The sequence below is a fragment of the Lampris incognitus genome, chromosome 2, assembly GCF_029633865.1.
Source record: "Lampris incognitus isolate fLamInc1 chromosome 2, fLamInc1.hap2, whole genome shotgun sequence".
In the NCBI taxonomy this organism is placed as follows: domain Eukaryota; kingdom Metazoa; phylum Chordata; class Actinopteri; order Lampriformes; family Lampridae; genus Lampris; species Lampris incognitus.
Genome location: NC_079212.1, coordinates 120513512 through 120530989, shown reverse-complemented (window position 1 = coordinate 120530989; position 17478 = coordinate 120513512). Strand labels below are relative to the sequence as shown.

The 17478-nt window shown below is 46.8% G+C and overlaps 1 protein-coding gene across 1 annotated transcript in view; it reads left to right on the top strand.

The window, feature by feature from the left end:
- The window catches only part of LOC130133650 (band 4.1-like protein 1), a 116194-nt gene that overhangs the window by 49845 nt on the left and 48871 nt on the right, over positions 1 to 17478 (top strand). The window contains 1 exon segment of the mRNA XM_056302077.1: positions 12815 to 12952. Coding sequence (XP_056158052.1) covers positions 12914 to 12952 — 39 coding nt within the window. The 5' untranslated portion in view covers positions 12815 to 12913.

Here is a 17478-nt window from a genome sequence, read left to right as displayed (position 1 = left end):
CACTAAAGCGGTTTTCTGCTTTTTTGGAAACAATAACTATTTTAGTTACACTTTTTTGCAGCAACTTTGATGAATTATAATAATAATAATAATTATTGGTTTACTGTATGTTATTATTTAAAAGTTTAGATCACTTTTTTTACCATCCAATTTTCTCCCCGATTGTATCTGGCCAATTACCCCACTCTTTTTTTTTTTTGAGCCGATCTGCCGATCCGGGCTTATCCGGGTTGGAGGGGGGGCGCCCCGACCGACTAGAGGAGGCGCTAGTGCAGCTACCAGGACAAATACCCACATCTGACTTCCCACCCGCAGACACGGCCAATTGTGTCTGTACGGACACCCGATCAAGCTGGAGGTAACGCAGGGATTTGACCCAGCGATCCTGTGTTGGTAGGCAACAGAATAGGCCGCTATGCTACCTGGATGAAAAGTTTATATCACTTTAATCCGATAAGATGAAATTCCCTAAATCTAGTTTTCTACATCTATTCAAAAAACAACCCCCCCCCCCCGTGTTAAGACAGACAGGCAGTCAGTTTAGGCCAGCGGTCGGGAACCTATGGCTCGCGAGCCATATATGGCTCTTCCGGTGACGGCATATGGCTCCCAGACAATTTTGAGTTGAATTTTTTTTTTTTAAAAACAAATCAGTTTGGAACTGATTTTAAAATACTTGTGATATTTCTTAATAATACTGTGTCATTTTAAAGTAAACAGAAATTAGTTTTGAAGATAAATTTCACGGGTCACGGGTCACCCGTGGGTCGGGTCGGGAACCAATGGCTCGCGAGCATGTCCGGGTCATTGTAAAGGTGAAGAAATCAATTTTATCAGATAGCCAACTAGTTTATCCGCTTCAACCCTTGTAACGGAAAAGATGGCGAAAAGAAAAAAAGACGATGATTACCGTGCATTCCAGGCTGCGTGGACAGAGGAATTTGCATTTGCGGAGAGAGCAGGATCTGCGGTATGTCTAATATGCAATGATAAAATTGCATCGATGAAACGGTCAAATATAAAGCGGCACTTCGATTCGCACCATGCTTCATTTGCATCGAAATATCCAGCGGGGGACAGCAGGAAAAGGGCATGTGAGGAGCTACAGTGGAGAGTGCAGACGAGTCAGCAGCAACTACGTGTGTGGACCAAGCAAGGTGACGGGAATTCCGCTAGCTTTGCGGGTGCTTTGGCAATAGCAAGGAATGGAAAGTCATTCACAGATGGCGAGTATGCCAAAACATTCATGCTTGATGTGGCCAATGAACTGTTTGATGACTTCCCAAATAAAGACAAGATAATCAAACGAATAAAAGACATGCCCCTGTCAGCAAGAACTGTGCACGATCGTAGCATCATGATGGCAAATCAAGTCGAGGAAACACAAATTAAGGACATAAACGCCGGGACATACTTTTCTCTCGCGTTAGATGAGTCAACAGACGTTAGCCATCTATCTCAGTGCAGTATAATTGACAGGTATGCTGCAGGTGACACACTGCGTGAGGAAAGCTTGGCTGTTTTGCCAATGAAAGGGACAACAAGAGGAGAGGATTTATTCACGTCTTTCATGGAGTTTGCTAAAGAAAAAAACTACCGATGGATAAACTTATTTGTCTGTACTGATGGTGCACCCTGTATGTTGGGGAAGAACAAAGGATTTGTAGCGCTTCTCCGTGAACATGAAAAGAGAGCCATCCTAAGTTTTCATTGCATCCTGCACCAGGAGGCGCTTTGCGCTCAGACGTGTGGCCAGGAGCTTGGTGAGGTGATGTCGCTGGTCATTCAAGTGATCAACTTTATTGTTGCCCGAGCTTTAAATGATCGCCAGTTTAAAGCTCTGTTAGAAGAAGTTAGGAATCATTATCCCGGTCTGCTTTTACACAGCAACGTGCATTGGTTGTCAAGGGGGAAGGTGCTCAGCCGTTTTGCAGCTTGCCTGAGTGAAATCCGGACTTTTCTTGAAATGAAAGGTGTCAAGCATCCTGAGCTAGCCAACACTGACTGGCTCCTGCAGTTTCACTATCTCGTGGACATAACTGGCCATCTGAACCAGCTCAATGTGAAAATGCAAGGTATTGGAAATACAATCTCATCCCTTCAACAAGCAGTGTTTGCATTTGAAAGCAAGCTGGAAGTCTTTCTCAGGGACATTGAAACAGGTCGTCTTCCGCACTTTGAAAGACTGCAACAATTTAGAGATGCATGCTTAGCAAGTGACTCCACTCAACATCTGGATCTCCAGCAGCTAGCTGGCTTTACGTCCAATCTCCTGCAGTCATTCAAAGCACGTTTTGGAGAATTTCGTGCGCGCACTGGTCTTTTCAAGTTCATTACTCATCCACATGAGTGTGCAGTGGACAAAATCGACCTGACATGCATCCCCGGGGTCTCTATCGGAGACTTTGAGCTGAAAGTTGCTGACCTGAAGGCATCAGACATGTGGATGAGTAAGTTCAAGTCACTTAATGGAGAGTTGGAAAGTCTTGCGCGACAGCGAGCAGAGCTGGCGAGGGAACACAAGTGGACAGAAATGAAAAATCTTCAACCTGAAGACCAGCTGATTCTTAAAACTTGGAACGAGCTTCCTGTGACATACCACACAATGCAGCGTGTGAGTATTGCCGTATTGACCATGTTTGGCTCTACATATGCATGTGAGCAGTCATTCTCGCATATGAGGAACATTAAGACCAACCTACGCTCACGTTTAACTGATGGAAGCCTCAACGCCTGCATGAAGCTCAACCTCACCACGTGTGAACCAGACTACAAGGCCATCAGCAAAACCATGCAGCACCAGAAGTCGCATTAAAAGTAAGACATATTTAATTTATTACACGTTAAAAATACTATATGGCTCTCAATGAAATATATTTAGAAATATTTGGCTTTTATGGCTCTCCCAGTCAAAAAGGTTCCTGACCCCTGGTTTAGGCTGTCGTCTTTCAAGCCGTCCGACTCTGGCTGATTCATTCTAAGACTGGCTTGTTTACGTAGTTGTCCAAGCTATTCTCCCCTCACTCACAACTTATTCCTTCATGTCTTTTAACAACGCCAACAAAGCCTGTGGGCTGAGGAAGGCCATTTAATTGAAAAAGCTTACAAGTGCAATTTCAGTGTGGCAGATAAAAAAAGTTATCAAAATGACAACATACTTCATAGTGTTTGAGAACGGCAGTTTTCTGAAAGCAGAAACTGCAGGAAATGGTTTTACTACTCACAGATTATATTGGTGGAGCATGTGGCACTGGAAGTGCAAGAATTGGGACAGTCCCTTATTAAATGGAACACTGTGGAAGATTCATGGGGAGACAATTACATGCTGGCCTGTAAGACTGTTTTGGTGATATTTGATGAGGACTAGTGAAAAAGCAACAGGCACATATGATTGCATCAGAAAGTATCAATTCCTGGTTAAAAAAAGTGCTGGGCATTATTTATGATATTTTTAATTTAGTAATTTCCATTTACTTCAATTTATTTGACATTGGGAGTGAGGTTTAGAAGGCAGAGAAACTCATTGGTGACAAGAATGATGATAAAATCGTAACAATAATATGAGTCATGGGAGAGAATCTAGAAAACCATTTGAGGTGCGATATTTTTAGAAAACATGGATTCTTGCTTACAACTCGTGGCAGTTCCACATTTCAGTGTGGCTTCCAAAAACACATTTAGAGGCAAGCAAGCTTCATCTTGCCAACCATGTGCTTCTGCTCTCTCTGCCCCCAAGGTTCACGATGCCTGCTTAACCGCCCATGTGTTTCTCCACCCACAGCCCTACTTTCTTGCGCCGATCTGTTGCTTAGGCAACTCTAACGCCTCTTAGTATGCCACCAAACCACTATATTAGCACCTCGCTACTCTGCTTTAATATTTTTTGTGAAGCACATTATTGGGAAATGTCTGTAGTATGGAATACAGCCTTACATCTGTAGTCCCTATCCCATATCCCATTATCCGGCACAAGGGACAGATCCACCAGTGGCTTGGTGTCTGCTTATGCATGCGCCACAGGTTTTGGATGCAGGGTGAGAAAGGTCAGGTGTCACCACAGGGCACCATGACAAAATGACATTTCTGCAGCAAATTATTCCAAGCTGCTGTTGGTTCTTGATATATCTGCTCTCTCTGTGTTACTATGCATATTAATATTCCTCTGAGGGTGAGCTGATTTCATTTAGCAAAAAGCCAAACCGTGTGCTCCTTTGGTTTCCCATGTATCAGTGAGACTTTCAGATATTGGACACTTGCCTAGTACACATTTTGGTTTCAGTAGTATGTAGAGAATGCTTATCATAGCTTCTCTCTCTCTGTGTGAACTGACCCAAGGTATGCAGGAATCTGAAGTTTAAGTGAAACAATCCCAATATTAAACATTTTATATACATACATACACACACACACACACCCACACACACATATACAGTGCATCCGGAAAGTATTCACACCCCTTCACTTTCCCCACATTTTGTTATGTTACAGCCTTATTCCAAAATGGATTAAATTCCTTTTTTTTCCTCATCAATCTACATACAATACCCCATAATGACAAAGTGAAAAAGGTTTTGTAGAAATTTTTGCAAATTTATTAAAAATAAAAAACTGAAATATTGCATGTACATAAGTATTCACACCCTTTACTCAGTACTTGGTTGAGGCCCCCTTGGCAGCGATTACAGCCTCAAGTCTTCTTGGGTATGAAGCTACAAGCTTGGCACACCGATATTTGGGGTATTTCTCCCATTCTCTGCAGATCCTCTCGAGCTCTGTAAGGTTAGATGGGGAGCGTCGCTGCACAGCTATTTTCAGGTCTTTCCAGAGATGTTCAATGGGTTTCAAGTCTGGGCTCTGGCTGGGCCACTCGAGGACATTCACAGACTTGTCCTGAAGCCTCTCCTTCGTTGTCTTGGCTGTGTGCTTAGGGTCGTTGTCGTTTTGAAAGGTAAACCTTCGCCCCAGTCTGAGGTCCTGAGCGCTCTGGAGCAGGTTTTCATCAAGGATCTCTCTGTACTTTTCTCCATTCATCTTTCCCTCGATCCTGACTAGTCTCCCAGTTCCTGCTGCTGAAAAACATCCCCACACCATGATGCTGCCACCACCATGCTCTACTGTAGGGATGGTATTAGCAAGGTGATGAAAGGTGCCTGGTTTCCTCCAGACGTGACGTTTGGCATTCAGGCCAAAGAATTCAATCTTGGTTTCATCAGACCAGAGAAACTTGTTTCTCATGGTCTGAGAGGCCTTTAGGTGCTTTCTGGCAAACTCCAAGCGGGCTGTCATGTGCCTTTTACCGAGCAGAGGCCTCCGTCTGGCCACTCTACCATAAAGGCCTGATTGGTGGAGTGCTGCAGAGATGGATGTCCTTCTGGAAGGTTCTCCCATCTCCACAGAGGAATGCTGGAGCTCTGTCAGAGTGACCATCGGGTTCTTGGTCACCTCCCTGACCAAGGCCCTTCTCCCCCGATTGCTCAGTTTGGCTGGGCGGCCAGCTCTAGGAGGAGTCCTGGTGGATCCAAACTTCTTCCATTTACGAATGATGGAGACCACTGTGCTCTTCGGGACCTTCAAAGCTGTAGAAATTTTTTTGTACCCTTCCCCAGATCTGTGCCTCGATACAATCCTGTCTCGGAGGTCCACAGACAATTCCTTTGACTTCATGGCTTGGTTTCTGCTCTGACATGCACTGTCAACAGTGGGACCTTATATAGACAGGTGTGTGCCTTTCCAAATCATGTCCAATCCATTGAATTTACTACAGGTGGACTCCAATCAAGATGTAGAAACATCTCAAGGATATCAGTGGAAACAGGATGGACCTGAGCTCAATTTTGAGTGTCATAGCAAAGGGTGTGAATACTTATGTACATGCAGTATTTCAGTTTTTTATTTTTAATACATTTGCAAAAATTTCTACAAAACCTTTTTCACTTTGTCATTATGGGGTATTATGTATAGATTGATGAGAAAAAAAAGGAATTTAATCCATTTTGGAATAAGGCTGTAACATAACAAAATGTGGGGAAAGTGAAGGTGTGTGAATACTTTCCAGATTCACTGTACATATATATGTATATATATATACACACACACACACACACACACACACACACACACACACACACGGGTAAAGGAAAAAAGTTTTAATGCATTGCAGTACATGCCTGTTTTGTGTGTCTCACACTCATCAGCTGCTAATGATGATCTTGCAAAGGACTAGGAATATATATATATATATATATATATATATATATATATATATATATATATATATATGTGTGTATGTGTATGTATATGATTTAATTGACAGCTGATGATTGCTTATGGCATGAAACAGGCTTGTACTGTCTCGTAAAGAATTTACTTGACTTACTGGATTTGTCATAGGGATAACACTCCAATTGCTGCCATGATATTGAGCAGTCTTCTGTGTGTTTCTGAAATGTCGCTGAATTGTGCAGAAAAGGGTCTGCCAGTATTGTTGCCGGTGGACAAACAATCAGTGATTCACCATCTTTATTTGGCAATTGGTGGCATTCATTACAAATGCTGGATGTAGCATTGTAATTAGCATTCTCTTATCCAATAATGTAGACTATTTCAAACTAGCCCAGCAAAGGTAGTGGCAAAGTGGGAAAGAAATAGGTTTACTTCTTTACATTCATGGCTTGTTCTGCACAGTTTTGGCAGCATTTCAGAGACACATAGAAGCGTGCTTGGCATTTTGGATGGTTATTGGCTAATGGAGTATCATCCCTACAACATGTATAGTAAGAACAAAAAAACTGCATTTTAAGTGAGCTGTTTTGGTTTGAAGTCACAAAAAACCAGGAAATTCAAATGAGCAGTTTCAAAGCAAACATCTGTCTCTCTAGACTATCAGATATTTTCAGTCCTTTGTTTTTTTTTTATTTTTATATCTGACTGTTATACAGTATTGTAGCTACATGTTGGCATACTATATTTCCAACAATATGTAGGCCTACTCATCACTGGGCACAGATTGCTTCAAACCTTCTCTGAAAGAGACAATTCATAGTCTTCAGAGTGGTAGAAGCCACCTACGACTGCTGCAAGATGGAAGTCACTCTGGAGTGGGTTTTAATGTATGCTAGTATACAATTCATTAAGGGTGGCACAGCAGTCCCCTAATATATATCTATAGAGAGAGATAATGTTGAAAATCATGATTGTTTCCCTATATAGCATCATGCAGTTATTGTGACTGTCATTTATACCAATCATCTCCCAAACATAGGCCCGAGGCCATGCTGCCTGGTGCCTTCCATCAGCGTCTCCTTGCAGCTACCTACCTAGGAAACTCTGCAGAGCAATGAAGGGGCTCTCTAGCCACTAAAGGCGTTGGGGCTTGAATATGCTTTACACCACATATATATATGTGTGTGTGTGTGTGTGTGTGTGTATATATATAGCGTCCTAAACACATGGTAGTTTGGGAAAAAATATTGCTGGGCATATGCTAGTAACTCTCATCTGTGTTACACTATGGCTGTCAGTGTGTATGACAGTGAATATGAACATCCAGTGTGTTTATGTATGGTGTTTGTGAAAAGTGTTTATGAATGGGAGCAGTGTCCTATAACTTCTGATGTTTCTGAGTGACTGGCCCGGGGTGAACTCTCACATATATTTAGTGAGCTGTGGATCACTGAAACCAAAATAAAGTGCTTTGAAAAAGTGTGGGCTCTATAAGTATTCCAGGTTTGGGCAATAATTCTATATTATCATTTATCGTCTTTCAGTTGTACTGTATCGGGATGAAACTCGGATATTCCTGCATCATGATAAACAATTTTGTTGTCTAACTTAATGATAACGAGAATCTCTTCCCTTAAATTTCTCACAAAAATGGGCGTCCAGGTAGCATGGCAGTCTATTCTGTTGCCTACCAACACGGGGATCACCGGTTCGAATCCCCATGTTACCTCCGGCTTGGTCGGGCGTCCCTACAGACACAATTGGCCGTACTTGCGGGTGAGAAGCCAGATGTGGATATGTGTCCTGGTCGCTGCACTAGCGCCTCCTCTGGTCGGTCGCGGTGCCTGTTCGGGGGGGGGGGGAACTGGGGGGAACAGCGTGATCCTCCCATGCACTATGTCCCCCTGGTGAAACTCCTCATTGTCAGGTGAAAAGAAGCGGCTGGCGACTCCACATGTATCGGAGGAGGCATGTGGTAGTCTGCAGCCCTCCCCGGATCAGCAGAGGGGGTGGAACAGTGACCCGGACAGCTCGGAAGAGTGGGGTAATTGGCCGAGTAGAGTTGGGGAGAAACCCCCCCCCCCCAAAGAAAAATCTCACAAAATGGGGTCTGAAATATTTGAGGTGGTATTAGTTCCGGACAAATTTTCGTTTGACATTCTTAACACAACCAAAACGTTTAATGTGATGAGCTTCATTTGGATTCTTAAATATGGTATTGTTAAGTATGGTAAGTATTTTTGCATATGTAAGCAGATGTCATGATATATATTGATACTGTGTAGAATTTCATATAATTATTGTGGTAATAATAGTTTCCAGCACTAAGTAGTGGTGGTGCTACAGGAGGGGATAGAGGCTTTTGCTTGGACCCAGAGCTCGGGCTTTAGTAAATGTTGTGCCGTAGTCATGAGGAAGCATGGAGTCACAATTGATGCTGCTGGCATTGGGAATTTAGGTGATGTTGCAGCCAGTGATGGGGCAGAGGCGGCACTGTCATATTGTGAGCGTAGGATGTTTTGTACAGGATATGACTTTATTTCCCTCTGACCCTTTGTTTCTCTCTGTCTCCCTCCAAAGTTGTGCCCTGTACAGTAACCCGATTGCTCTGTGCTGTCATGCTAATTGGTAAAAGTAATTATGATGGCTGAACAGCTCCATCGGTCATACAATGGGATTAGAGAAGAGCATTGGCCAGACAATAATGGCGGCGTGTGGATGAGGTCGAGAGAAGGAGGTTGTGGTGCAAGGCTCCCCATGGCTTACAGAGGGATGTTGGTGGCAGAACCTAGATCTCTGCGCTCTCCTTCTAGACAAGCCCCCCCCCCCCTTCCTCACTGGTTAAGGGAGGGAAATGTGAGGTCCTCCTACTGGCAAGCAGGGGAAAACCACTTGCTAGGCATTTCTTTGAGTCGTGATTGCAGATCAGCTTATTTTCACTCCCGAGTCATTTCCAGTCTTTTTTCCTCATCCTTGATCCCCCGTCCTCCTCATTGCCTTATCTGTTGGCCTCTCATCTTTCTCCCCAGGCCTTCTCCCTCTCTCTCGCTCTCTTGCTCTCTCTCAACAGACAGCTCTGTCACATAGGCTGCTGTGAGGGGTGAAAAAATTACTCTATACTGTTACCATAGCAACTGCTTCTCAGAGCTGAGCCAATACTCTGAGCCAATACTCTTTCATACACATACATGTTCTCTCATTCTCCCTCTGTTCGCCTCGTTTAGATTAAAGGCTGCCTCTGATGAGAATGAAGAAAGAGGTAGAGAGAACAAGGAATGAGAGACAAGGGAGTAGGCTTGCTCTTGTTAGGGAAGAGTAGTGTTTCATAACCCTCCAAGGGTACAATGTGTTTTTCTGTGTGATGAATTATGATTGCTGATCATGGGTATCAAAGCGAGATATTGTTGGTGAACTGCATGCAATATGCAGTAAAGGATACACAAGCTTCTTTCTCTGTACACACACTCTCTGTTCTGATGCTGTGGTTAGAAGTAGGTTTCTCTCTGCCTGCAGCCATTTGTAAGGTATTCTCTCATCCTATCCAGAGGTCTTGGTGACTGCGGCCATGGGCTGACAAGGGGCTGTTATGGGTAATGGTGTGTAACAGGAAATGAATGTGTTCCCAGGGCTCTGCTGCCTCACTGTATGACATCAATCCATGTTAATTTGGCAAGAATCTGCATCCGTAAGAGGGTAACTGAATAGGAGAACCATTTGCAGCAAAGTTTCTCCAGTTCATCTCATAGAATATGTACGCTTGTTAATTTGCTGCATATGTGCTTAAGTCTTTAAGGCTGTGCTTGCATGCTAATTTGTATGTGCATTTATGCATATGTGTGTGTGTGTGTGTGTTCTCTTTTATAGCCACTTCACAGGTAGAGTTAACAACTGATTGAATGTGGTTGTGAGTACAAGATTATTTGCCATGAGCTTGTTTAAACCCGTGGAACCAAAGTGAAGACATATCAGCTCAGGCACGTTGAGATGAAACGGTCATTTGTTTGGCTGGTGTAGTTTTTGAATCAAGTGTGCCCGTAAACGGTTTCCAAAAACCATGATGGGCAAATTCACATGGGCAGCTGCAGATGAATACATTGTGTGATTTAGTCCAGATGGATGTTTAGTTAGGAGGACATCAGCTGTTGTTTGATTTGGACAGAGTGATGAAATGTGCACCTGTAATGTAAACAGGGGAAAAAGTCATTTTACTTACTATGGTTGGAATGAAATGTAAGGTGAAGGCAATAATGGAAGGACATTGTGGCTGCGAATGTTTATTTTCTCTGCCATCGGAGCACTATACCCTATGGATTTTTACACTGAAACGAGGGAGTTTACTCGGCAGTCATATCAGTGATGCACCCAATGAGGGAGAATTGATTTAGCAGCTTGTAACTAAGAGCTCAGTTGGATCAGACAGAGGGGAAATTATAGATTGAACAGCCACAATACTCACACTGGGCCTTGGTCCCAGAGGAGAGGAATTATTTTTTGTCAGTACTCTGTAATTGTAATAATGAGTCAGCAGCAAATCTGATGGCAGAGAAAAGGGGGTGTGGCCTTTGCAGTCCTTTAACCACATGCAATATATCTACACCCTTGCTACATGGGTGGATTGGGCACTTGTGTCTTCTGTGATCCGGTGTAAGCCATTCAAGTTTATGCCTCCTTCATCAGTGAAAGCTGGCTATTACCCCCCCCCCCCCAGCACATTATACGCTGTGATTTGCTGCCTGTGACAGCATTTGAAACCTCCAGGATCAGATGGAGTTTATATTAAAAACAAGCTCCTAAGGTACTGTCTGTGGCCCTTCAGATGCAGCTGGCATCACTCTCTGGAAGGATGTGTTGCATGGTGGATGGATATGTTGCATGGTGGATATATAGTCACGTTAGGGCCCAGACACACCAAACCGACTAGCGGCAATGAAGAACGACTGTTGCGTCGCCTCACATTGCCTGGCGTCTGGGCCAAAATGTTGCACTTGAACACACAGCAAAGGCTACAGCCGACAGCCAACTAGCATGTACGTTCTACACTGATTCGCTAAGCTGTACAGCCAATCAGAGTGATCTCTGTCACTGACGGGCTCCACCAATTCAACATGCTGAATCGGCCGAAAAGCTGCCAACAGGGGTCTGACCAGTGTGGACGGTGTGGGACACACCGCAAAAACTAGGGTCACAGACGCTCACTGATGGCCCAACATTGGCCGACAGTCTGGTGTGACAGAGCCCTTACAGAAGTCACTGTAGAACGTTTCACTGTCACATTTTTATATTAGCAATTGAACTGAGTAGTTTTAAATTTACAAAATGGGGAAACTATGCTTTCTGTAAGTTGGTTTCTAAATCCAGTCAATGTTTGACCTCAATGCATTCAGTCACATTTGAGAGAATATCTGCACAGCAGGCTATGATATCAGGATAAATAGCAGGATAAGAGGGTTGGACAAGGGCACAAGCTCAACTCGGAGGCATTATTTTACGACTACACAGTACTCAATTTAGCCAAAATGCATAGTCCACTTCATTATTGAGTGATCAAACTGGAACAAAGATAGTGATCTAAATCTTTAGTTTGGTTTATCATATGTTTGACTCTATAAGAATGTGCAGTTAATGGTGTTACTCCAGAGATACTGACACAAATAGGAAAATTAATTGGGAATAGTTTGTTACTGAATAGGCAATCAGTATCTGAGTCCTTGAGGGATTTTTTTTTAAATTATAGTGAATTTCCATGATTGGCAAGGTGAACAATGATAGCAGAATCTGTGTGCTGATAAGAGGAGTTGTAATTCTGATAATAGCTCTTCATTTTTGGGGGGAAGAACTAGTCATGTTCATGGCTTTCTAAGCAACTGCATAGCACTGCAACCAACTGCTGCCACCATTTGCATTCAGTACAAAAGGATGCAAATAATTATAGACATCAAATGCCTTTTTTTTGCAATTGCATCATCAGGGTGAGTCTGTGTCTATAACATTTAAAACACTTAAAACATTTACTGGTACACAGGATATTATATAACAGCCAGTTGTGCTGTACTCTGGAGCATGCATTCACACAGAAGCTCATTTCAGACAACGTGCTTATGCTGTAACTCTTGTTGTGACACAGTGTACTAACATGTCATCGGTTTCCATACACACCGTCAGGGTGCCCCACAGGCCTAACTGACAGGCAGCACTTGCCTACCTAAGCTAGCTTTTACAAGGTTGAATGCATGAATATGGCAGGCATGTCATTGGGGTTATTGAGTATGCACCTTCCGTCACTTGTGTTTCTGGAAGCTAAGCTTTTGACTCCTCAATAGCACATTCCAGCTGCCTTGACGTGTCCCCTTTAATCCTTCTCTCTAAGGAGTCAACATATGTCAGTGCCAACGAAGGTCTACATTTGCACCAAACATCCACCAAATCCTCTACTTATCATTTGCCTTTCATTTACCTGATATCCACCAAATGTCACCCTACTGTAAATACCCACCAGACATCAGAATGACGTGCACAAATAAGCTATATCCTCAGGAGAATCAATATTAAGTTGTAGATATGTTTTTTTTCCCTGTGGTTTTCTTCCTCTCAGGTTGGTGTTAAATTGCTACGGCAAACAGGGCCAGACCCTTGTCTGGAGGTGAAGGAAGTGACAGCCAAGTCCTCCCACAAGCAGGGGGCAGCAGCAGGCATGCAGGCCTCCGCCTCTGACAGCAAGATGGCCACCCAGGTAAACACTACCACTACCATACATACTACTTATGTATTTTCATCAAACTTATACATTTTGAAACATGTAAATAGCTTTTTTTTTTTGCTACCAGTATCAACCCAAAAATTAGTAACTGCAAGTCTTGCCTTTTTTTGCCCAACAATGTTACACACACACACACACACACACACACACACACACACACACACACACACACACACACACACACACACACACACACTTTTGGTTATTGCAATATCATGGTATTGTGGCAGGATGAGGAAAAAACACAGGAGACGAAGGCAAGTTTGCTGTTTATTCCTCAGCTCCAAAACCAAAATTACAGCAGGAACAACCCTGCACCAGCAAGCCCGGGAACGTAAACCACGCCCCCAGCTCACAGTCCTGCTGGGTGAGAGGCATAGCCCCTGGTGTCCGCCACACAGCCCCCCCCCCCCGAACACCCAGAAGGGACTCCTGGAAAGAAAATTACTGTCTCATTGGAGGCTTAAGCAGCCTGCCATAACGGCTGCGCCGTCCCTCAGCCGAAACAGTAGGTGAAACACTGTCCAAAAAAGCAGAACGCTGAACCCGTGAAGACACTGCCGGGGTCCTGGAAGGAGGATGACCCCGACGGGGAACCTGGGCCGGAAACACAACTTCGCCTGCCCCCCTGTGCGCCGGTTTAAGCCTATCAAGCGTGACACGCTCCCTACGCCCACCCATATCCAGCACAAAACCCTTAGGACTCATCTCAAGAACCCGAAATGGGCCATCGTATGGGGGTTGCAGGGGCGAGCGGTGAGCATCATGCCGTACAAAAACGAAACGAGCCGACATGAGCTCCGCAGACACGAACGACCGCGGAAAGCAATGGTGAACGGGGCCTGAAACTCGAGTGCTGTTGGACAAAAAAGGATAAACGGCCGGACGGGGTCGAGGAGCAGAACTCCCAGGCAAAAATTCCCCAGGGACGCGGAGTGGCTGACCGAGCACCAGCTCAGCGGGCAAAGCGTCGAGGTCCTCCTTAGGAGCCGAACGCAACCCGAGCATAACCCAAGGTAAACGATCCACCCAGTTACCATCCGAGAGCGCAGCACGTAGCGCTGCCTTGAGCGACCGGTGAAAACGTTCACACAAGCCGTTAGCCTGAGGGTGGTACATGGTAGTGCGGTGTACCTGCAAACCCAAAGAATCGCGCAAGTGCCGACCAGAGCTCTGACACGAACTGGGGGCCCCTGTCTGAGGTGATATCTGACGGAGCGCCGAAACGGGCGACCCAGGAGGAAAGAAAAGCGCGTGCAACATCCGAGGACGTTGTGGAGGACAGAGGGACAGCCTCTGGCCACCTGGTGGTCCGATCCACCATTGTGAGCAGGTGCGTAAAACCCCTGTGAAGAAGGTAGAGGGCCCACCAGGTCCACATGCACATGGTCGAAACGTCTGGCCGGGATCGGAAACGGTTCGAGGTGCGACTTAGTGTGCTGGTGGACCTTAGCGCGCTGTTACGCTACACATGCAGCAGCCCACCCCTTTACATCCTTGCGGAGGCCAGGCCAGACGAACTTGGAACCGACCAACTTCACCAACGCCCGAACTCCAGGGTGCGAGAGGGAGTGAATCGAATCGAAAACTCGACGGCGCCAGGCCACTGGAACAACGGGGCGGGTCGGCCGGTGGAGACATCGCAGAGGAGGAAAGGACTGCCTTCCTGCATCACAGCGTCCTCCAGCTTGAGGCCGGTACGCGTTGACCTAAGGGCAAGGACGTCCGGGTCGCTGGGCTGGTCGGCAGCCATAGCGGAGAAATCCACACCGAGGTGCACAGGACACACAAGCACACGCGACAGACAATCAGCAACAGGGTTGGACTTCCCGGCCACATGCTGAATGTCCGTTGTGAACTCGGATATTGCCGCTAGCTGGCGCTGCTGACGAGCAGACCACGGCTCAGTTACCTTGGACATGGCGAAAGTCAGCGGTTTATGATCCACATAAGCTGTGAATGGGCGACCCTCCAGCAGGAAGCGGAAATGCCGGGTTGCAAGGTGCAGTGCCAGCAACTCCCGGTCAAAAACGCTGTACTTGCGCTCGCTATCTCGCAGTTTGCGGCTAAAAAATGCGAGTGGCTGCCACGCATTCGCCACACGCTGTTCAACCACAGCCCCACGGCTATGTCAGATGCATTGGTTGTTAAAGCTATGGACGCCGTGGGTGTGGGATGGGCGAGGAGGGCAGCGTTAGCCAGGGCGCACTTAGCTCCGTCAAAGGCCTGGACCCGTTCGGGAGTCCAGTCGACAGGGTCGTTAGCCTTCTTAAGCCGCAGGGCTTCGTAAAGTGGCTGAAGGAGGTGGGCAGCACGAGGGAGGAAACGGTTATAGAAATTCACCATGCCCAAGAATTCCTGCAATGCCTTAACAGAGACCGGGCGGGGAAATTCCGCCACCGCTTGCACCTTAGAAGGCAACGGGACCGCGCCTTGCGGCGAAATGCGGTGACCCAAGAAGTCAATCACTGGCAGTCCAAACTGACACTTGGCCAGGTTGACTATCGGGCCGTGTTCGTCCAAACGACGGACAACCTGTTTCAGGTGCGCCAGGTGCTCTTCAGCTGATGGACTGGCCACTAATATGTCGTCGAGATAAACGAACACGAAATTAAGGTCACGCAACACCGAGTCCATCAGCCTCTGAAAGGTTTGCGCTGCCCCCTTCAAGCCAAAAGGCATGCGCATGAGCTCAAAAAGCCCAAATGGGGTGATCACTGCTGTCTTGGGCACGTCCTCTGCGCGCACGGGAACCTGATGATAGCCGCGCACCAGGTCCACCTTAGAGAAAATAGTGGTACCGCCAGGCGTATGGCAAAGTCCTGTATGTGTGGGATGGGATAGCGGTCATTGGCGGTGACGTTGTTCAGGCGGCGAAAGTCGCCGCAAGGCCGCCATAACCCATCCGCCTTGGGCACCATGTGAAGCGGCGAGGCCCACGGGCTGTTGGAACGCCTCACTATACCCAGACGCTCCATGATGGCGAACTCCTCCTTGGTTGTAGCCAATTTTACTGCGTTGAGGCGCCGTGCGCGTGCAAAAACAGGCAGTCCCAGAGTGGGAATGAAATGTTCTACCCCGTGTTTAGTAACCACGGTGGAAAAGGCAGGTGTAGTCACCGATGGAAAATCCGCCAGAAAACGCTGAAAAACATCCCCTAATGCTAAAAAGTTAGCGTGTGTTAACGGCCCGGCTCCCCCTGTCTCGCACGGAACAGTGGCGAAAGACACAGCATCAATTAAACGGCGGTTTGCCACATCAACCAGCAGACCATTAGCACACAGAAAATCTGCGCCGATAATAGGAACAGTAATGGCAGCCACTACAAAGTCCCACTCAAAATGGCGCCCATGGAAACAAACAGTCACCAACCTTGTGCCAAACGTCGCAATGGACGAACCGTTAGCTGCACTTAAATGGGCCGCCGCCTTCGGTCAACCTGTCTGTCTTAGCAGGAGGGAGTAGGCTCTTTTGCGAGCCTGAGTCCACCAGAAACCGTCTTCCTGACATCGGGTCCTTAATGAAGAGCAGCTCACTACGTCCGCCAGCGCCCACAGCTGCTACTGAGCGCTGGCCCTGGAGTTTCCCGGCACCTCAAACGTGCACGGAGGGACGCAGCGCCTCGCCTTGCTGCCAAACCGCTGGTGGAAGAAACAGAGGCCTCTCCCGCGCCGTCTCCGGGCAGTTACTCCAGCCACCAGCGCTGGGTCCTTATCCTCCAACGCTGGCTGCAGAGGCTCAGATGCCACACTCCGCACAGAGAACCGTCTGGTAGCCAGCAGGACCCGATCGGCCTCCTCAGCCAAACCTCGGCAGTCACCAGCGGCCAGACACGGGGAGTTAGCCAAAGCCGCGCGCACAGGAGACGGAAGCTGGCGCAGGAAAACGTGCGGGAAAAGGAATCCGCCTTCGTCCGAGTCTAGCAGCGACAGCATATTGTCCATGAGATCCACAGCCGTCCCGTCGCCCAAACCGGATAGGGAAAGGATTCTATCTGCCCTCTCTGCGGCAGATAGGCTGTACCTCCGGAGCAGAAGATGTTTGAGGGCCACGTATTTATCGTGTTGCGGAGGGGCGCGCAACAGCTGCATGGTCCGGCGTGTGGACTGCTGGTCCAGCGCAGCAACGACCAAATAATATCTGGAGTCGTCCGCGGAGATTCCACGCAGGTGGAACAGCGCCTCGACATGCTGGAACCACGAAGCCGGGTCGCTCTGCCAGAACTCTGGGAGTTTCATGGCCGCGGTGAGAACGGCCGGCTGTGAGAGTTGGGGCGGCGTGGCCGAAGTGGATTCACACTCATCTTCTGCTCCAAACATGTTCAATTCGGGGTCACCAATGTGGCAGGATGAGGAAAAAACACAGGAGACGAAGGCGAGTTTGCTGTTTATTCCTCAGCTCCAAAACCAAAACTACAGCAGGAACAACCCTGCACCAGCAAGACCGGGAACGTAAACCATGCCCCCAGCTCACAGTCCTGCTGGGTGAGAGGCGTAGCC